Below are 23,174 nucleotides of genomic sequence, written 5' to 3' on the forward strand. Positions count from 1 at the left end.
GCTATGCTATTCCATAACAGAATATAGACAAATGCAGCGTAATATGGATTAGTGTAGCAGTAGCAGCATTTCACTGTATTTACTGGGACCAAGAACAATCAAGTTTCTCTACCAAACAATTTGATTTGAAACATCAATTCGCTACAAACGGAACAATCATAAAGCCACCATAAACTGGCAGAAAGTTTTCTTCCTTTAATCATAACATTTTTCTTTCTAGTAAGATCAAATCTCCATGATTTTAACGTGTATTTTGCTCTCCTAGCGCTATGTCGAAGTGGTCTAGAGAAAAGAACTTACTAGAAGTCATGTTTTAAATGAAATGTTATTCCCCCAAACCCAGCAGCTTTCATGCAACTTTGTCATGCAAACCTGCTATATTTAGCTATTTTCCCAATCCTACAGTACCTGAATTCACATGATAGAACTATTCTTAAACTTATTTTTCCTTCGCAAAAACTGAGTTTAGTCAAAACCAGGATTTTTCATCTACCCCCACAGTCAGAATGGGAGACAAAATAACAGCTGTAACAGTTTTAATTTACACGCAAGAACAATAGTGTCTGACGATAATTCACATTTTCATTTGAATATGCGACTATTCCCTTTGATTGTAATAGTATTGCTCATTATTATTTAACATTTATATTACAGCAGTTCCTGAAAGTTTCAGTGAGACTGGGTCCCATTGTCCCTGGCACCAAAAAGCACTGAATAAACTACAGGTCTGCCCCAGAATTACGGGGTTCTTATGCACAAGCCCAGGTGTTTGACAGACAGTGAATTGCACTGGCAAAACATGCCCTTACCAGCTACATACAGGAGTGAGTGACTCTTGGACCCAGCATAGTATAATGCAGTTCACACCACTAGAGCATTATAACATTATAGCAACCACTTGTTTTGTTTTGCAAAATAAACCAACTAAAGATCCCAGTCTTGTAAACATGACCACGAATAGCCTGCACCACTCCACCATTTATGTGGAACAGTTCTCTTCAACCGCCACTGTGCTATAGAGCACATGCGCACACACACACGGATCTACTACAAACATTTTTCTATTGCAACATCTACCAAATAAAAAGCATTAGAGCTGCCACTGGGTGTCTGGATACACCAAATCCAAGCAAATTTCAGCCTTCAGCTGTGCTCAGCTGATCAGAGAACTTGGAGAGTTTGAAGGCATTGTAGGTTTGTTTTTCTGCTTATGCTGATTTATAATATCCATATAAACATATCCTGACAGGTGTACAAATAAAATGAACAAAAAATTGCAAGTTTGGGGGGAGAGGGAGGGCTTTTTTTTTCAATTTTTCATGTGTAAGGTAAGGCCATAGGATTTTAAACTCCTCTCTCTTCTTCTTCTGTTCCCCTCAGGAAGGGCTAATAAAGATACTATAAACAGGAGAATATTTGTGTACCAGGCAAGGAAAGGATTACATGACAGAACTAAATTTTACATGGGCACTTTACACTGACACATGATAGCTTTGACACAACACACAGCTCTAAATTTCTGTGTAGTGTGCAAGAGAATTTCTCAAGTCTGTGAAATTAATAGAAATAAAAGAACATTTTTTGTGTTTTATTCCCATTTGTGCCTGTGATGCTCTATTATGCTATAGAACAACTGGGGTGGTTAATTATTTTTTCATCAGGAAAGTGATCATACTCTGATAGCTTTTACTTCTGCCTCTAACATGCTCTGCTGCCCTGAGGCACTGAATAAATTATAATTTAAAATGAAAAAAAAAATCAGGAACTTTTTAAGCTGCATGAAGGAACTCTGCAAAGTTGCATTACTTAGACCTTAAACTCTATATACATACATTCATATACATATATGTGTTTATCATTAGAGTATCATCTCCCAGAATGGACCACAACAACCTAAAATTCTTTTAGGGTTGCATAATCAGAGAATGGTTTGGGTTGCAAGGGACCCTAAAGAGCATCTAGTTCCAACTCCTCTGCCATGGGCAGGGATACTTTCCACTAGACCAGGTTGCTCCAAGCCCCGTCCAACCTGGTCTTGAACACTGCCAGGGACAGGGCATCCACAGCTTCTCTGTGCAACCTGTGCCAGTGCCTCACCACCCTCATAGTGCAGAATTTTTTCATGATGTCTAATCTAAATCTCCCCTCTTTCAGTCTAAAGCCCTTGTCCTATCACTACGTGTCCTTGTAAAAAGTCCCTCCAGCTTTCTTGCAGGCCCCCTTTAGGTACTGGAAGGCCACTATAAGGTCTCCTCTGAGCCTGTTCTTCTGCAGGTGGAACAAGCCCAACAATCTCAGCCAGTACAAATCTGTCAGTACAGTACATAATATTCTATACTTTATATCTACTAACAATTATGACTTTTAAAACCTTAGCCACCTAAAAAACATATCCACATCCTTCTTATACTGAGCGCCCAAAGCTGAACACAGTATTTTCCAGGTGGAGTCTCATGAGAGTGGATCAGAGGGGAAGAATCACCTCCCACGACCTTCTGGCCATGCTCCTTTTGATTCAGCCCAGCGTACAGTTGGCTTTCTGGGCTGCAAACGCACACTGCTGGCTCATGTGGAGCTTCTCATCAACATGACCACATGCAGGACCTTGCACTTGGCATTGTTAAACTTCATGAGGTTCACACAGGCTCGGTATATTTATGTTGGATTAAGTTCTCACAGTTTTAAAAACACATCAGATGTCATTTATTTAAGATAGTATAAAAAATCCCACATTTTTAATAGTAGTTCAGCTAAAACTAATGTATACTTAATTTACTTTTTTTAGTATGTTAGAACACTTTATTAGAAACATTCAGCGTAGCAAGGTTTTAAACTCCAGGAACCCATATTTTCTCAGATTCTGTGATTTTCAACACATCCTAATACGATATGGCCCATTTTAGCAGTTCTTAGAGGAGAGCCACTATAAATCCCATAGTAATCTTCAAATTGTATTAACTATTTTGGCTCATTTTTTGCCAGAGTTTGTCCCTGTGCGCAGCAGGATTCCTACCTCCTTGGTCATTCCTACCTGATTTAGCTTTGGGAAGCTCTGCAGGTGTTCTAGAAAAGCATTCCTGGACAGTTGCCATATATTTGGCTAAAGAGTTCAATTTCAGAACAAATCAGTAGATTAACATCACAAATTATTACTTCTGCACTTACCCTAAGGCACGTTTTCCAGAGACACAGTAGGTGTGCCTAGCTCTGATGCAGATATCTACATTGTTACCCTGTGATCTGTTTTAGTGGATGGAGATCTGGCCAATACAAACAACTGAGACTAGAGTTTGGTTCGTATTACCCTAAAAGAGCCTGTTTCTCCCCACTGGACTATAAAGGGAGCTCTTTTTGATTAGTTTAGTGCAGACATCTACACAGCAGATGTCTGAAGTCAGGTTTGATAAATCCTAACCTAAGTGAAGTCCAGGAAGAAAAACCAAAACAATACTAAAACAATTTCCTTTATCGCTAATAGTAACTGTAAGTATTTAAATACCTGCCTTATTTACCATTTTAATTCATCCAGTATAAGCTTCCAAGCCACGGTTCTTGCTTAAACTCCTGATGAGTAGATTGATCCTCAGCAACTTACATACCATGGCCAAGCCAATTCTTCATTTTCTGTTTCTTAAATGGTGCAGATTGGCTTAGAAATACCTTGTCTTAAATAAGGTCTCCAGTTCTCAAGTTACATATTACACTTTTTGATGCTTTTTCTTGATTTTTTTCTTAATTTCCAGCCCTGTCCTTGTCCTCTCAGTACTTTGGGTCAGATGTCTGACTTTTTCTTCCTGGTTTGAAATCCACATCTATGGCCCTGGGTCAAGGAGAATCTCATGTTAAAAAGCAAAGTGTTTAAAAAGCATTGCTGCATTTCTATTTTTTTTCTTTAACAGTAATATAAAAATATAAGGTAAGAAAAGATGTTGTTAGGTACACTGAGTTAACTACTGCTATTTTTAAACCCTAATAGAGGATTCCCCCTCCCCCCAAAAGATGTTATACAAATACCATGTTTACGAAAAAGCCAGGCTGTGGACATGCACTTCTTTGTAGATTTTATTCAGTACAATATGAAATTTGCCCTTTGTGTCACATTTATACCACATTTCCCTCTTAAGTTTTACAGTACTCAGCCTGTAAAAATTTTACTGCCTTGAGCCTGTTGGCTCACACGCCATGTAACTCCAGCCTGGCAGTAATGAGTAAGCCATGGTCAAAACTGCTTACTTCATAACCACTGACAGTCAGCAGATGCGTGCAATTCTCTGACCCCTGTGAGGGTATAAGGTTATGGCTGGCTGGAATATTCTTCCTTTTTCTCCCCTCCAAAAAGAAAAGTTTGCTTGTACCATCTTCTCATATATTCAGTGACAACTATCGCAGAAATTGAACCCTACTAAGTAACTTTCCCTCTCTCCTTTATGCAAACACATGCACATTTGTTTTACTCCTTTTTCTCTTTCTTTCTTTCTACTACCTCACTTCCTTCCCAGCCCTGTGTTTATTCCTGCTGTTTTATAATGTACCTTTTCTAACTCTCTTGTGTCTCTTTAGGGATGGGGAAAACTGAGAACTTCCTCGCACATTATGCATGTGATTCCATAAATATTATACAGTGACATGAAGAATTTTTTTTCACTCTATATTTTTCTTCCACCCAGAGCCAAGTTGGATCTGCAAGAGCCGATTAGTTCAGGCTTAGCAATGGGGGAAAAAAAGCAGGCGAGAACAAGATGTCTGATCAAAGATGTAAATTAGTTTCTGTAAAAAGAATGACATACTAGGATTTACCAGCCCAGGAAAAAAAAAAAAAAAAAAAAAAAAAGAGATGACTAAGGAGGAGCATGATGGAAGTCCATCACATCACATATACATAAATCGTAAAAGACCAGACTTGGCCAAAACAGGAATCAGAGGGCATTAAACCAAACTAGCTGTTTAAACTCAACACAGGAACAGTGAACCTTTACACAACACTCGTGTCAGTAGGGCAGCTCTCTGATCACAGTGAACAGTTATGCTGGCCAGCATTGACACTGGTTCAAAAGGCAACTGGACAATTTTATAGAAAAGACCCAAACACTATGTCTTACGATGCCCCCACTGCTCACAGTACTACAAGAAAAAGCCACTGTGTATTTGCTCTATCTTGATTGCTAGCACTGGTCACCAGCGAAGAGAGATGGTGGACAAAGAGTGGATTTTTATTTGAATTAACATGCCCACCCTTAAGAAGAAGGTAACCTTAAGGCATGTTTGCAGGTCAAACCGAGCTTGTGAGTTTGCTATGTTAGATTCAGACTGGCTTAGTTCCTTCTCATGGCAGGACAATTCTCTGTTTCGTGGTCTAAGGCAGCACAGATACTTCAAATGAGCTTTTCCAAGAAGGTAGTAATCTCTAACACCTGTGTAACAGCAGATTTTCCATTACCAAAATTCAAAAGCACACTGAGTTATATAATTTTATAACTGTAAGAGTGCTCGGTTTCAATTGCCAGGGTGTATTCAAGTACTGCCTACGCCCAAACACGCCTAAATAGCAGAAAGCACGTACAAATGCTTCACATATTGTAGCTGTATGACAGTATATAAGCTTTGCAGTCACACAGATTCATTTGGAGAAGGAGTGGGGGCAATTTTGAAATGCTCGAATATTTCCACAATTATAACTGCAGCGCAGAGAGAAAGTCAGATCTCAGTACTTCACTTTCACAAAATTTTGTACCTTGTGTACAGAAATCTACATATATATTAAGACCTGGGGTTTGAATTTTGGAAATGGATTGTCAAAACCTGCAAGATCTACCTGAACAGGCCTAGCTTATCTTCCAGTATCCACTGCCAAAGCACGCAGCAAATGCTCCTCTCTCCTCATTCAAGTCTCATTCAAGGGTTGTCTGTTGAGTGAAACTTTTATTAATGATATTTAAGAGAGGAGTGGTGCACTCCACAGTGTTACTGTCTAATGAATCCTCTGGGAAAAAGTATATAGAGCTTCCCTCCGCCTTTTATGTTTTAAGAAGGCAGTTTGCTAAAAATTAGTATTGTTGGAACAGCTCTACTACTGAGTTACATATTTAGTTAGAACAGGCCCATCAATTAAAGATACTCTAAATTCATATGCCAAAAACCTTCCTGTTATTCAACCAACAAGGCGTTCCAATTGAAGATGTCTCAAGAAAATAATGTTGGGTTTTTTTTTCCTTGCCTATTTAACTTTTTTGACTTTTCTTCCTCCCTACTATCAATACTATGGTAGTGCAAAGACCTGGATCCAAATGTGTCTTTGTAGCAGCACAATTTGGTTACATCCAAATCAAATTTCTCTGAGACATGAAAACTGTCTGTTGCAAGTAATACTGCTCTGTGCTAAATAACAACTTTTTGAACAGCTGCCCTGCAGCAATAGGAACACACTTCCTCCTCCATTATTAAAAAATAATTTAGTCCTTTCATAGGAAGAAAAAAAAATAATAAAAGGGGGTTGAAAGGTACAGCCTAACAGCAACAGAAAACCTCTGAAGTTTTTTTCCTAAGGAATTAACAGGAATCAAGGAGGTATTTTTCTCCTCCTTCCTGATTTCTGCCTCTGTAGCATAGCCTAGTGCAGACACAGCACATGGTTTGGTGAGAGCACAGCCTCTGCAAAATCCTTTCCACTTACCCAGCAGCTGGACACAGCCCTGATCAAAGTTACATTTCTCAGCAGAATCCAACAAGTTTATCCAGCCAAAAACCAGACAACAAAATCTTTAGCTTTAAGCCTCGCAACAGCTTTCACAAACAGAGTAGCACAGAGCAGTTCCAAAATATGAATGCAATTGCTCTACCAGCAGTGAGTTCATTGCAACAAAACATGAAGCATAATATACACAGAAAATACAATATGTCAGCTTTTTTTTTTTTAAAAAAAGTCTGTCAAATGCAGGATGTGACCAACTCTGAAATACAAGATGTGGATCACTTTCATAACTCCAACCACTATTTACTGTAAAATGAAGGAAAGTTTGTTAAACTTAAGAAGCTGAAAGCAGCAACAGTCTTCACTTTTCCAGAACCACGCTCAAAGTCATTATTGAAATTAAGATCACAGCACAACACAAAAATCAGGCAAAGCAAAACAACTTTACTGAGTCACCCCACCTTAAAAGATTCAAGAGCCTCTGAGCACACAGCCCTAGAAATGGAAAAGGTATGTTACTTTTCTGCAGCTTAACTAAACTATTTTTAAAATGATTTTGAATTAAACAGATGCTGAGCGTGTTTACAGAAGACATTTCAAATTATGAGTAGTTTACTGGAATTTAAACTGCGAAAATATACTTTCAGCTAAATTGATAGATGCTATTCTCAAATACAGGGAGTGTTTACACAGAGTTCTGTACAAATTCAGCTTCATTTAGGCACCACTTACCAGAAAAGCAACATCTCCGCATGGCCATACACCTTCCCTGGAAAAAGGGCTATGTGTAATCCTGGCTTTTCCTTTCCAAAAATCTTTCCCCACTCTTCAAATACATAGCCCCAAGCTCTTTATGTGTTACCTACCAACTTCCCTATCTCCTGCCTGTGCAGAAAGAAGTAAGCTCCAAGCAAACATGTCCACACTTTATGCAGGATAGGGCCTGACCTCAGCAGCTTTGACCCAAAGAGCTGTAGCTCTTGCTCCAAAGGAGGGCCCGGGGGAAGCAGAGGGCAGCACTCAGCAGCTACATCCCAGCTGACACCAGTGTTGGCTGCATGAGACTTCTCAATCTCCTCCACCATAAAGACAAACTACTTATGGTTAATCTGTTTAACTTCAAACTGTATCAAAGGAGGGAGTTTTCATGCAGCCAGATATGTGACAGCTGAGAGCTAGAGTGCACACAGCCTTTCCTCCTAACTTATTCACATTGGGTCATTACAGGAATAAACTGCATGAGAGCAGCTCTACCCCTCAGAGCTTACACCTTCTGGCTACTCTCCGATTATCAGCCAGCATAGAACATAACATGCTCCTCAAGCTATTAAGATGGAAAGGTTTCTCACAGTAATTGTATTCATTTTTACAGCTTGGATCGATATGCAAATTGTTTTAAAAAGGGAACAAACGTGAAATGACAATTTAAATGAAGGAAAGGAAATAAATATATTGCTTCTAGCCTTGCTAGAATGTCTTTTTTTTTCCTACTCTAAGAAGCCTAGATACATGCCTCAACTTTCTGTTGGTAACAAGTTTCAGTATTAGACAAATCCAAGATGTGTCCTTTACTAGGCTGAAACCGCCCCCCCCACAAAACCCAAACGTGTTGACACTAAGAAAGACCTTGACGCAAGGACATACAAAGACAATTATTACCAATGATTTTTCTATTCCTGTTACCAGGAAGCTCTTAAACTGCATACAGAATGACAGTTGTCTTAACACCATTTCTTCAGTTTGGGGATAGATTTCTACATTAAAAGCCTCAAATATAGTTCTAGTAATGAACACACATCTGTCAATCCGCAGTGGTAATTACCACAACAGCATGCTTGGACATATATTATTTTAAACTGCAAATGGGCGCACATTTTCATGTATGAACATACATCCTCTTCAGGGAAGAGTTTGATCCTGATAACTTAAAACATTTCCTCTCCTCAAATGACTACAAGGAGTTGATAAAATCAAAGTTCTTTGCACAGATGCAAATAACTTTATGTAGTCTGAAAACAAAGAATCACATTTTGTTAATATGATGAAAGTCTGCAAGTTGCCAGAAATGACTGCAAAGATCTGTAGCAAGAAGCAGGCCGACCAAAATAAATGGCAAAAGCAAAGAAATAAGCTTTCAAGATAATATTCAGCTCTAAACCAGAAGTAACCTGGATTTAGAGCTAAAAGTGCTGCAAATTGCTGAAATTATCATAACTCAATTGTGTTAAACATATGAGACAACCTGAGAGCAAAGGATGGTTGGCACACATGGTGCAGGGTGGGGATGCTGGCAAGTAGAGAGTAATTTGAGAGTTAACCCCTGCAGGAAACGGAAACAGGTAATTACTACCTTTAAGCACTGGAAGACCAGAGGGGCAATGTAAAGAAAATCGTAACGTAGCACAAACCTAATCTCTCTACTGTGCCCATGATTTTATTCATCTAGTAATTACACAATTCAGTTTATCTTATTTCCTGAAGATCTTCTGGAAGCCTTCTTGACTCCTTTAAGAGCAGTGTCATCATAGTTAGAAAATGGCATTTATATTTTTCATTTCTTTGCACCCAAATTAAATTCTTCAAGGCCTGAGTAAGATTGTTGTTTGACTCTAGGTCCCTTCTGAGTAAGCAGATGGGGGAGTGAATAAGGTGGAATTAGGTAAACGGATGTGAAAAGCTCAAGTTCAGATGCAGTAACATCTACCGCAGTGAAAGCACCACAAAGCAGTAAGCCGGCCTGCAAGATTCTCTTGGCCATTGCAAAGGGCAGTGGGATAGGCAGATATACAAAGTGCCAGGGAATGCCACTGACAAATCTAGCTGGATGTGACACCAACACTCCAAGAAAGATACCTTTAACATGATCACCATGATGACCAAGTTGCCTTTAATATTTAATTCCAGATGCTCTCCTTGTCCGGAGTGCAAAGCCACTCTGTTTACAGTGCTAATGCAGGAGTAGAAGTCCTATAAGTTGAAGTTTTGGGTTTTGTTTTCTACTTAGCTTCTTTCAGCACAGAATATGAAATGGCACCCACTAATAATCATGATTCATTTGTAACACTACGTCTGTGGTACATAATCCCATGTGTCGTTACTGCTATTCCTGGTTGGCATTTAATGCATCAGTAAGTATGCCTTGTTTCCCTCAAACCGATTTTATTATATTTTATCCAGAAAATACTTCAGAATGATTGCACTTATGAAAAAAACCCGAATCTTTCTATAGTGCTCTTCAGACTTCACACTGTGCTATTACAGAAGAAACAACATTTGCAATCTCAGCAAGGTTCAGGCAGAATATCCCTAAAACAGAGATGAAGTGGCATATTAGCCATTTTTCTGGTCAGAACAGTACCTTTTGTTTGTTGGCTTTTTTTGTAATCCTATCTTCAATTTGGTTTCCTTACGTGAAGGAAAAAAATCAAACATAGCGTCTCTGTAATCATTCAGAGCCTATGCAGCGTGCGTATGTAGCATATAACTGAATGGCAAAGGCCTTATGAAGTAAAAGCAGATGGACTACATTATGCATGTGCCCAGGCATTTTAGGAGAGTATAAGAAGAATTCCTGGGCAGTGGTGACCATAGAAAAACTTGGTTCTCTTGTGTAAACAATGTTTTCCCCAACAGCTGTATTCCCCTTCCTGTTTATTCTTCTCTCCTGCAGAATTCTCTCAGTTCGGTCACATCTGTATTTCATTTATTTTCAAAAAATATTTCTTTAGCTATTCTTCTAGCCTTTTCAGATTATTAAGGCTGAGGGAATTTTCCAAATCTCATTTCTACTCTCACAACCTATTCTGTTTACATTTTTATACTTCATTTAGGTTCTGAATTCACATAATGATCCACATGGGTTAGGGGCTTTGCCCACACAGACCAGTTTGCCAGGTTAGAGTTTTCATGTGAGCAATAGAACTTGTCTAGGCAATCATCTTTTCTTTGTGATTTTAAGACCAAACCACAGCAGAATAATTAACTGAAAACAGTGTTCAGTTGTTTCTTTTTTTAAAAAAGGAAATCAGTATTATATTTAGAGCTTACATGTCTATAATGACTAGATATAAGAAAAATTCTTGGAACTTAATTTTTATCACATCATGTTTGAGAGTGCCTTTTTAATATTGGGGCTAATAATTATTAAAGTTGAACTTAATATTACTATTGATTTCAATCACTGATTTTAATTATTAAAATATTTGCAGTATTGTGTTGAAACATTACAAGTTCTGCTACTTATGTGAACAGAAATTTTTAGGATACGTCCGCCTGCCTTTTCTTGAAATGAATACAAGTCTGAAAACGCACAATTAAACCAAGTCTAGCTTTTTTGCTTTTAACTAGGTTACATGAAACAAGGTTGTTAAAAATATATTGTATCTGTAGTCTAGTACTTCATTTTACTCTATTTTACAGACATTTTGCCAAGTCTCATCTCAGACTCTTCTTTCTTAAAAATAACTGAACAGATGATGAACTGCCTCTCAAGGGCAAGCATCAATCTCTGGAAGCAACTATACTCTACAAGCAATACCTCTTAAGATGACGTAATCTGTTCCAAGAAGCCTGTTTCCATTTTTAAGTGGCACACTCTTATGCTTTTAAGAGGGCATCTCCATCATATATTGTTACTCTGCTCTTAACCCAATAACAATCATCACTGGTATTTAATATACATGAAATAGCTTCAGAAAATCATTTGATTTTATCTTATTGCATACCCTGATTCTTACAACTGGTTCTTGAAGTGGTGAAGTTGCAAGACTATAAAATGCTTATTACACTGTGAAGAACATTTCTGCTTAAGGTCATGTTTTCAAAAAAGGGTACATCTATCACAACCACCTTAAAATGCTTGAGCATTTTGTATGTAAAGTATCTTGAAATGTTTTGTTTTCTCCACTTAATGTTACTGAATTTGACATTGGAGAACCTGGAAAAAACATTACAGCAGAAACTGCACAGACAAAACACACTCAGTGTTGAAACTCCATCTGCTTTTACAAAGAGAGACAATAATGACAAAGCAAAACCTACAATTTTGTATAAAAAGCACTTTGTGTGTGCTTTGTTTTTGACTACCAAAATTCTAGGTAAGTCATTAAATTTAACATTTCCAACACCATATATTTTCATATTAAAAACAACCCCCCCACAAAAAATCTTAAAAAATAATGTTCTTGCTGCTATTCCCTACCAGAATGATTCCAAACATACTCTTGGTGGCACAGGCATGTCACAAGAAGGGGTATGTGTAGGTGTTGCTTATCATCATATTGTTAAAGCATGCTGTTATCTCTTTATCTCTGCCGTCACGTTGCTACACTAAGATGCGGATCTCAGAGTGAGGTGTGACACCATTTTACTAATTTTAGAGTACACACTCTCTTGCAGAGATTATTGTTGGATCTCACCTATTCATCTGATGAGCAGCAGCAATCCAAACCAGCAAACAGACTGGGAGGAGGAGTGGGATTTTGGTTTTTTGAGGAAGATTTTGAACAAAGAGTGATAAAGATAGATTATCAAAGGGGTAGATTTTACCATCTCACATTCCTAATAGGTATTATGAAAGCCAGCATTATTTTTCACATTATAGTACCACATGTATCTAATGTGTGGTCTACTAAAGCTACTTAGATCTTTCTGACTTATCCAGAGCACAACCACCATCATCTGCTCTCACATGAAAAGGCCTACATTTTTGTCACCTAAAGGCTGATTTAAGTTTTCCAGGTGCAGTTAACCTTGGAATTTAATGTAGAAGTATAACCTAAAAAGAAACAGAGACAATGGCTGCCCGCAACATTTTTTTTTCTTAACTTTTTTGGTTTTCTCTTTAATTCCTAAAAAATTAATAAAGTTGGTAAACACTGACTACCATAGCTGGCTCTAAACATCAATCACACTGCTATTTGTAACTATGGCAGCTGAGAGTCTATTGATTACACCACTGTGACTGCAAGGGCCAAGGACATTTTTCTTTGAGATGCTGGTACACTCCGCTGCTTGGAAAACCAAAGGCTTTCCAGCTCAGTATCATCTGCAGATGTAATTACCATTAGCACATTTTCCTTTGGTTGGCTTTTTAATAATTGAACTAGAACACCACCAATATATACAAAACTTCTAAGAGTGTCACCCTCAACTGACCTATATTTATTAGACGTAGAAAAACACTTGGAAAATATATTACAAATGTACAATTTTGTCCTGGCAGGAACAGAGTTTAGTTGACCTTTAAGGTATTTTCCATCTTTATATTCTATGATTCTCTGAAACTTTTTTTAGTGTCCCTCAGCCAGTATTCTCCACTCTCAGCTCCTGAGAGCTCTTATTTTTCTAAGCAAAGTTAAATTCATTTTTCCAGTAATCACACATGAGGAACTGCAACAATCCAGATTTGCAATTTTTGCCTACTAATAATTTTATTAAAAATTAATAACAACACAAAAAAATCTGTAATGTTATTTATAAACCTGTGTTGTTAGCCTCTAAATGCCTACAGATTCCCTTTTCATTTTTTTACCAGGAACTGAAATTAAATTTACAAGGATGGAAACTGCAAAGTCTGTTCTTACTTCCAAGATCAGCATCATATTTGTTTTTAACTCCTTCCCTAGTTTTTTTGCATTTTCTCAGCTCTCCAAGAGTTTTCAGATGTAACAGACAATTAAAAAAATAATCCGCCAGCACATTTCCACAGTGCCTCCAGGTTCGCAGGGCTGTTTTCAGCTGATGTTAATGGACAGGCAAGTAACAGATGATGCTGTAACATGGTACAGCTCCTTCATCATCACACAAGCCAAAATGCACTCATCTCAGGCAGCACTAATAGGCCAAGGAACAGCAGTGGAACAGAGGTGTGGGTCCTGAGACTTCCCTGTAAGGCTGCAGCAGATGTACCTTATCTATACTTGCCAAGATCTTTACAACGAATACATACACTTCAGCATTTCCCTTCTGATCTTTTAATCAATGGATTTATTTAGATCTTCATCTTTATTCCCCAGCTGTCTCCACAAGCTTTAGCTTTCATTTCTTAAAAAGATATTTAACAGAGAACTTGCATAGATCAGCCACTCCCTACTCCAGTAGATTTACAAAAAGAACAATCTAAGGTACTGTTACATCATTATCAGTTCTTCTTGTTGAACTTTCCTTTTTCTCACTGCCTTTCCTTTCCTCTTGCCAGATTTATCTTTAAAATGCCATTTAGGGGCATTAATTTTGTTTCAAGTATGTAGAGTGCTACAACTAGGAAGAATTTGAGATAAACTGTGCCCAAACAACTCAGTTGCAAGCTTTCAAGTTTCCTGACAGCTGAACGCAAAGTAAAAGCTAGGCGTTAAGGGTCCTATAAAAATTTAGGATCTTTTGGGGAAATATTCTGACAATTCTCTTCCGCTATCTATTCCAGGATCTATTCCACTTCTTTAACACCTCTGAAGTAGTTTGGAGCTCTGCACTGTGAGGGAGGACCTTTCTAATAATCCAGAACAAGGAGGTCCAGAACAAACCATGCTCCTTGTTCTCCTCACAGATCCCATGCAAATATATTGATCAAAACCCAACTCTTTTTCCAGACAGTACCCCATCTAATACATACTGTTTTACAAACTCACATATATGCTGTAATATCCAGATACCACAGAGATAGATACAGGACTAGGCCAAGCAGATCAATCTCATAGCATATACTTAGGTCTGCTGCAACCAGACCATGCATCATTCCTTAGCCTTAGACAGCTTCAACCTATTCGTTATCCCATCTGAGCTTCATTTTGTTCATACAGAAGCAGAACTCCTAAAAAAGCAGCTTTGACAAAGCAGAGAGGACTAGATAACAGGGAGAAACAAAGCTCAACCCTTCAGGTACCCAGTTCTCAGTACACTGCTGCAGCACATCTTGTCTCAGGGACCCCAGCATGGTCACTGGGTATTTACAAAGACACTCCAGCTTTGGTTCAAGTCTGAGAATGAAGGAGAAGCAGAAAACTAGACGAATGATGGAAGTGAAAAAGAAATAAAGGAATAATATGCTCTACCAATGTAGCATGATATATATCCAGCCATGTTCTCTCACTTTTAACTTGTTATAGGTGGCATTGAAATGGCTAGGTTTGATAAGAAAGTCTATATTGCAGCGTATACGCGTCTGAGGTAGCTTAACTAAGTAAAATTAAACAGCAGAGTCTCTTCTGTGTTCCTGTAGGCTGCACAGAGGAGGCTGCTGCCTGGTATGAAAGCTTATCACTTGGCACATTGGCATGTTCCTTCTCAGAACGCGCATGGCAAAGCTTAAATTTTTCAGAGCTAGAGGAAGGACACCGGGGGACTATCAGCACTTGGGCAATTTGGTCTATATTTTTACAACAACATGGCAGAGCTCAAGCTATAGTGTACAGTTGTCAGACAGATAAAACTACCTAGATTTAAGAACCTTAATAATCTGATCAGTGGTGGAGAATTTGGTAAAAGGCTATTAAATTATTCAAATTGTTTTAAATATCACAGCATTGCCAAGACGCTGTTTAGATTCTCTCAAGCAACACTTCAAACTGTGAACATGGGATGGAAGACCTCTGTATCTGGAATAGCACTGGAGCATCCAAAAAAGCTTTCAATCGCAAAAAAAAAAAAAAAAAAAAAGGGAAAAAAGTTATATAGCATTTATAGAACTGTGCAGGGAAAAGTAAATACTTCACCCATTTCCTTTGTTTGACTTGAGTAGCTACAATCACACAGGTATCTTCAAACAACTATGTAAAAGGCTGTTCTGCAGTGTTCTGGGACACTTTGAAAGCGGTAGTATTGCCATGTCTCACGTTTTAAGACTGATGCCTTGAGAACAGCATTAGAAAATCCTTTCAAGTACCTCATTGTTTTGAAAGAGAGCTACAAAAATGCCAATGTTTTAACTTAGATTTTATCAGCTCTGAAAATACTGACTCAACTATTGATCTTTTAGCCTGAGCTATTCTGAGGGAAGGTATGAAAAACCCATATGGATTGATTTAGCTTTGGTCTCCAAAATCGAGTACTGTATCTGTATACACAATGACACATTTAGGATTACATTATAAAAGGCTACATACTTGAAAAACAAGTCCTACAACCAAGTGATAGAAATACTGCTGATGCACCAGGTGTATTAAAGATCACTAAACCAGCACTGTTTACCTGAAATAAAAAAAGATGTTTACTAAAGTAATACTTAGGATTTTTACAATTAGAAGTCTGAAGAAAACCTTCTTTCAAGTGCTCTGACAGGATCAGCTTCATTAACTGCTTGCTGCTGTATCACTAGATATGCAGCTCCAGATCAAACACTTCTCTCTGGTGATGGTATATTTTAGAACCAAAACACATCAGTAATTATGGTATCTTTCTCAACACAGAACTAGAGTGACTTTGTAAATTATTGTTACAGATCCAAAAGAAGTCCTAAAATCCCAGCATTACACTGCCACACTATGGCACAATTAAGATCTGCAAGCAAGAATAGAACAAGATGACAATAAAAATAACTCCTTTAATTATTTAGGACTACAGTATGCACCATTAGTTTTGTTTGTCTACTACATTTGTAAAGCACTAAAACCGAACTGTTGTGTCTTGTTAAGCAACAGCTAGCTAAGTACATTATGCTTGAGGATTTTATTTTTGTATTTTTTTTTTCCCCAAAATGAAAAAAGAGAAAGTTTACTTTCTCCAAGTGTTAAAATCTTCAAAGACTAGTTTGATATGCCTGTTGCACAGATGGGATATGTAGAGAAGTGGATACCAAGGGCATTTCTTTACTCTGTTGGCTACAAAATATAGAGCTTTTTGTTCTCTGCATTACAATGTGATCTGAAAGGTTTTCAACTGACAGCCAGCCAGAGGAAAGAAAGGTTCAAAAGACCTTCTTCAAGTTTTGGGTTGGTTTTTTTTTAACTATTTGTGGTAATGCTACAGAATTTTAGAATCTACAGTATTTCTTTATGTCAGAATATAACTTATTTCAGACTTATAAATATTTCAAAATACTTAGTATTTCCACATTTTTACTACTAAGTTTTGTAAGACCTTTAAAAAAATACCCCAAAACCCTGAAACAAATATTTTTGCTGACCTTGAAGCACAGCAACCCAAGATGGCTGAAATTTCACATCTAACTTTTTAACTACAGCAGATCACTGTACAAAGCATACATTATTTTAATTACTTTGCCATTTATATAATTTATACCTTTCGTAGCATTTGTTTTGCAAGAAAGCTATAAATCAATTTTGTATGACCATTACCAGTACTGCTTTACTCATTCTAACATTCCATTTTTTAAGTGTTTTGCTAATAAATCAAACATTATACATAAGCAATTGGCTGAGGCCAAGACCATACCAATTATTTTACCTGCAAGAACTCGCCATTATAAACATTTCCCACAAGGCATAATAAAACACATGTCTGGTGCCACAAGACTTACAGGAATATCCTGTACTGAAGCATTAAATAAAGATTAGATGACTAGCTGGGGTTTCATTTGTTCCACCCCTTCCTTAAGTACTATTGTCACCCCGTCAGTTTACAAAAAATGGCATAGCCTAGATGCATGCCAGTCCTTTCCCATTAGGATGGATTATTCCAGCTTTTAAAAATCACAAATTAAGTATCTTTTGTCTCCAAACACTTTCAGGCACAAATTACTTAAACCATCAATGAACGCTGTTTTCTCTTTTGTACTTTACCTGTCTCTAAGCCACATGCACATACACTTTAATACAAGTTTTGTTATTAGGCCTCTGCTTTCAATCATCACACAATTCCTGTAAAATTTTTTACTGCCTTTACTCAAAGCACAAGCCACCATGTTATACCTAGGATCCTACCTCCTCCTAATAGTCAAGATGTATAAACAGCAAACTGTGAACATTATAGTCTTCTAACAAAATCGGCTCCAGAGCCTCACAAGCAAATCTGAAGTTCTCATGAGTGTTCCTTAATTGACTGGGACAGGATGAGTCCAAGCAAATTCTATACTCACACCTGGTAGCAGAACTGCAGACTGCCACCCAGGACTTGTGATTTTTGGAAGCCCTTTAGAAGGAGAGGAATTTAGCAAACTTGAGTGATACTGAATGAAATTTATGGAGACTTCATTCTTAGCAGTTTTAGTGTTTAGCAGTTGCCCAAGACTCATGCTGAACTGCATGAGGAAACTGAAAACAAATTCCAAATTTGCAACTCCCCCCCAAAATCAAACAGCAAATTTTGTAAATGTTGGTCTTTAACTGTACCCAAAGATTTAACAGCAGATCTCGTAGCATTTCTGTTACTCTGTACTTTTATTTGCAAAAGTAAGTTTTCCCTTCCCTGGCTGACAGCAGCCAAATCTTCTTGTGTTTAGGCATTCAGGCATCACAGCTAAGTATTTAAAATCAGATAACCTGCTTTAAATTTTATATTATTTAAATTAGAAAGCTTTAGGTTGAAGTTGAATAGACTACTGAAAAATGCCATTTCTTAGTACTGTATCTTTCCTCACAGCCCACTCTGTGAAGGATACTGTATTCTGTATCAGATTAATTGGACTCCTGTCACATGGAAAAGATTAGTTACGATAAATTGCATCCTTACTGCTGCTGAAATTTGTCTTCCTTGGAAGAATTAAAACTATGCTTCACTGTCATTCATCATGCATCCCCTTCTAGGAAACTACAGGAAACTTCATACCTTCCTGAACTTTTCCATCTGCTTATAAAGATCTGGATCCAGCTCCTGAGACACATCTTTCATCCAGAGTAGAGCTCCTCTATATTCAGTCCGATATTGTTCCATTCGGTTTACTGTCAGAGAAGTGTCTGAGATAGCCCTGTATCTGAACGTCTCCACTTCTTGGTATAATCTACTCAAAGGAGCACGCAGTGCTAATCTGGAGGAAGGCAAGAAGGAAAGAAAAGAAGGAAAAGAACATGTCAAAAGAGTTGTTCCACAGAAGCAGACAGATTAATACAACCACTGACACTTTAGCAGCAACCAAAAAACCATGCACTGCCAAAATAGTTCACTTAAGTGTAGTGCATGTTTGGATGATTCTACAGCTTGGTTGGGGGTACACATGAATGGATTAATTTTGCATGAATATTGTGTTTGTAATCTTCCTGTTCACGTAGCGACTTTTCTCTTACATATGCAAGTAGACAAGGAACCTTTTCTAATGTGTATCCATATTTTAGTTAGCCAAGCTGCTTGTGTGTATGCTATTACCATTCCTCTTCACAAGTTGGATTTAACAACTCTAACAATGTGCCTGAAGTAACTATTACTCGATACATACCACAGACGTATCAGAATTGTCATGTTAAGCCTCACAAACAGCACTTCCATTAGCTTTTTAATCTTCAAATGTAAAGGTAAATAAAGAAGTCATCTGTCAAGTACATAATGATCTCATTCCTCCTCTTTTTTTTTTTTTTTTTTTTTAAGGAATTTGAACAATTCCTTTGAAGGACATGCAACTTTTGGAAGGATTTAGGCATTTTCTTAGACATTTCTTCCAGCAACCACACACTGGAAAGGCAGTAGGGGACACTGTTGTCTTCCCTCTGTCATCACTTCGGCTCCTAATGGGATCTCAAAACTAGATAGGACTACTTTTGCTTTGCTTCCTCCTGCTGGTTCTGCTTTCCTGTTGGTTGCCAGCAGCCACCTCACTGAAATGGGTTCAATCAGTTCCACAGCAGTGTCGAGTTAGTTTAATGTGCTACTTAGTGACTTCCTAGGCATAAGAGAATTTCTCATTTCAGCTCCAGTAACCAGCAAATTGTGTTTTCTTGATCTCCAAGTACTGAGCTAGCTATTTGCATACAACACAAATAAGAGCAGGCCAACTTCAACATGACCTTGGGCATGGCTCAAGAAGAGAAGCCAGACAAACAATTGGTTTTATTTTTATGTGAGTTTATTTTAAAAGTTGCTTTAAAAACGCCGTAAGCGAGAAATACAATAAAATGTGAACTTGTTAGTGTACTCCCTCCCCCCAGTTCTTTCTCATTTTACAAATACTTACCCAGCCATTCAAAGGAAAATTCAGTTTACGTAGACATGTCATACACTGGGATTTCTATAAACAGTTAGACTTTATACAGAAGGAAATCATCAGTGCTTTTGCTCAAAGGCGCCTTACATGTGTTTTAAAGATACCACTTATAGCTGTTACTGGATGTGCTAATGACCAAACTCTAACCCAAGATAAACATATGAAATTCTCAGTGCTCTGTATGCAATGCTTTATTTTGAGCCAAACAGCTGCACTGTTAAGCTAAAGCTGGAAAGTATCACAGTAGTTAAGAGCCCAAAAAAATCCTGTAAAATATCACAGAATAGAATCTTCTGTTGCAAATGATGGTGAATTTCAAATTTTCATAGTCCCAATACTGTTAAAAAAAAAAAAAAAAAGGCACCATAGTACTTATCAGGTATTGTTACTTATAAACTCTTTGAGCAAACACAGGGTCAGTGAGACATCAAGGGCTCTGGGTAACAAATGTGTTTGTGTATGTGTGTCCCTCTAAATTCTTTACCTTTTACTGATTTGTTCCTACCCAACCTACAAGAGCTCAGTGGGGGTCTAAGACCTTCTCATGGGGAACTTCAAGGTGTAAGGTTGCAGAAGAAACTGGCATCATGACTCCTCCTTTCTCCTCCATGTACTTGAGGTATGAGACTCCATGGCCCAGAAAAAGGCATTTTCTTACCCATTTCCCTGCCCTCCCAGGACCCAGACACGTCCACAATGAGCCTGCTGTAGCATTTCTCTGCAGAGTGCCACAAAGCAGGAGAGAGACCCGACATCAGCTCTTTTACAACCCCGCTGCTAGAGAGGTGGTGCAGATACACCTGTACAGCTTTCTGAACTGCTGAGCTGTACAGGCGCAAGCAGGGGATCTGGAGATACACAAACAACATAGCAGGTCCATAAGACAAAAACCAGGATCAGGCAAAACTACACAGAGCAAGCCAGTAATATTGCAAATACTACATCAAGTTTGGTTTAATAACAACTTTCTTATAATTTGGTTCCTCACACATTTCAAATGGCAAAATGAATTATGCCAACAGTGAATAAACTACAGTTATCCCACATACTTTGTAAATCAGACAGCAATTCTGACACATATACCTTTGCTGAGAAGAAAAGCAGAGGGCCTTTCCTGTGGCTTGCATCATTTTTCCTGCTCTCGTTTTATCCTGAGAGCCCTGCAATCGAAGAAATTTCCCCAATTCATTTTCTTCCTGAGAAAGAACTAACGAAAAATAAATGAGTGGTCAAACATGTTATTTAATAGGTTCCTAACAGCTTTAAAACCGGCTTAACATCAGATAGACTAAGTCACTCTAAATCCAAGCAGCACAGCAAAAACATAATTTCACAGAATTTCTGCATTTAGTACACAGAAGACCTGCACCACCTGAGACATTTGCTGATATACTTAAGAATCACAAAATTCTACCAGTGCTGAAAGACAACAGGAAAAACAAGAAACATGCTATTAGTTTCTTGAATAAAAATATTAGGTTGGTTAGACTACACAAAGGGCTCAATTTTGACTAAAGTATCTTTTAGTCATGGGTTTTAAGACTTGTTTGGTTTGGGGTTTTTATTTTTCTTTTTTTATCATCATTATTATTTGGTTGGTTGTTTTTTGGGGGATTTTTAGTCCTATTTTACCACCTACACCGCCTCAGCTGATCTTTGATAGCATACTTTCTCTGAAGATAATTCCGAGTTATACTACCCAAAGCTTGTTCACTTCCTTTTTTCTCGCTCTCCATTTTTCATGCTTGACTACAGAAACAAATTTTTCACATGAAAAATCTAGTACTTAATTTTAAAGAACATTCATTTTCAAATTACTTTGCAAGATTATTTTACAACTTTAACATTTTACACAATTCAAACACTATTTTTAAAATGATATGTCAAATATCTGAAATATCTGTATTTCAAACAAAGTGATTCTTCTTTAAACTAGAAGATGACACTGAATTGTTGACTTCCAAGCTGGAACCATGGGTCTTCATGATCTCACATCCTTACAAAAACATTTCATTATGGTCTCATCTATTAGTCTTCCAAGACAGCTGTTTCTTAAAGTGCCAACTTCTTCCCACTATGAATGGCCTAATATAATGAAAAAAAGATTCCTTGAAGTCCTCATCCTTTTTCCAAACGTTGGCAGTCAAATCCAATGCAGACTCACAGCATACTCTGGTAGAACGTGCTGCATGCACATCTTTGTATCAAGAGATTTCATCTGCTACTGTGGAACACTTCTTGAAGTCAGTACACTACTATTCTGTATTCTAATTTTACCTCCAGATCCTGAAACATTACCTCTGACTCTCTTGGACAGACAAAAGAAAAAGACCCAAGAATATATGAACAACATTCCACAGAAGAAAGTAAATTGAAAGATATCTCCAAAGTTGGATTCTCTTTCCAGGCCAGAAAGCACAGCAGCAGAGAATCAAACAATACTGATTGCAGAGAATCTTCAGAGGTCATTTAACACGACCTGCTGCTTGAAACTTCTTAAACGAGGTCCCTGTCTCCTCCCAATAACTGCCACTAATTACTATACACCTGTTACAGCCAAGTCAGCATTATCAAATTCATCATAATAGCATGGATTACTTAATTATAAAACTAGTAATAAGCCCAATATTCTTCATAGTCAATCCTGATTAAAAAAAAAACAAAAAAACAAAAAAAAACCACATTCCATAATGCAGACCTACTTATTTTAACTACTGTATTTGATCATACTTACAACAAATCCTTTTTTGATACAGTTCAATTGCTTTCAGCAGCTCCATACATGTTCTCTGAATAGAATGGAACAGCTGATATTGAAACAAAGTACACAAAAAAAATTTGTAAGCATATACAAGAAACACAGACAATTCAAATACAAAAAAAAGCTTAATTTTTGTAAAAATTATTAGGACCACTATTTTCTTCTTGAACAATGAGTAATTTTTCCAGCGTGAAAGTAATCTTTCCTTATCAACTGTGTTTTTATTTCAATTAAGTTGTCCACTGAAACTACAGACAGACCAATCATAACTTATGAAAGGAAAACAAAGACAAAAATAATTTTGGAAACAGATCTATTATAAATAGCTGATAGTTAACCAAACTACTCATGTTGGAGTTTTTCTAATTGATATATTTGCATACATATGAAGGTGTAGTACAAATCTTTGTTTCTAAAAAAACTCACAATAGAACAAAATGTTATCAAAATGTGTATCATGTTTCTCATGCGTAGCAATAGGCATACTGAATTTTTACTACTACAAAGTCTAGTGGAACAAACTTGCATTGGTATTCCAATGTAGGAAGTTACTGATTTAAACTGAATTTTTACTGGCATAGCTCCAGTTTTCTAGCCAAATTTATAAAGCAGCATTTTCCATAGGAAGTGGGGGGGGG

General features: G+C 37.5%; 1 protein-coding gene across 2 annotated transcripts in view; it reads right to left on the bottom strand.

Moving 5' to 3' along the window:
* ICA1 (islet cell autoantigen 1) overlaps positions 1–23,174 on the bottom strand; it is a 73,060-nt gene that overhangs the window by 32,791 nt on the left and 17,095 nt on the right. For both annotated transcript variants that reach the window (XM_030508064.1, XM_030508153.1), the window contains exons 4-6: positions 22,510–22,582; positions 20,859–20,982; positions 18,410–18,608 (exon numbers count right to left, since the gene is read on the bottom strand). In XM_030508064.1, the coding sequence (XP_030363924.1) occupies positions 18,410–18,608; positions 20,859–20,982; positions 22,510–22,582 (396 nt within the window). The remainder of the gene's footprint in view (positions 1–18,409; positions 18,609–20,858; positions 20,983–22,509; positions 22,583–23,174) is intronic.

Source organism: Strigops habroptila, chromosome 1, assembly GCF_004027225.2.
Source record: "Strigops habroptila isolate Jane chromosome 1, bStrHab1.2.pri, whole genome shotgun sequence".
NCBI lineage: Eukaryota > Metazoa > Chordata > Aves > Psittaciformes > Psittacidae > Strigops > Strigops habroptila.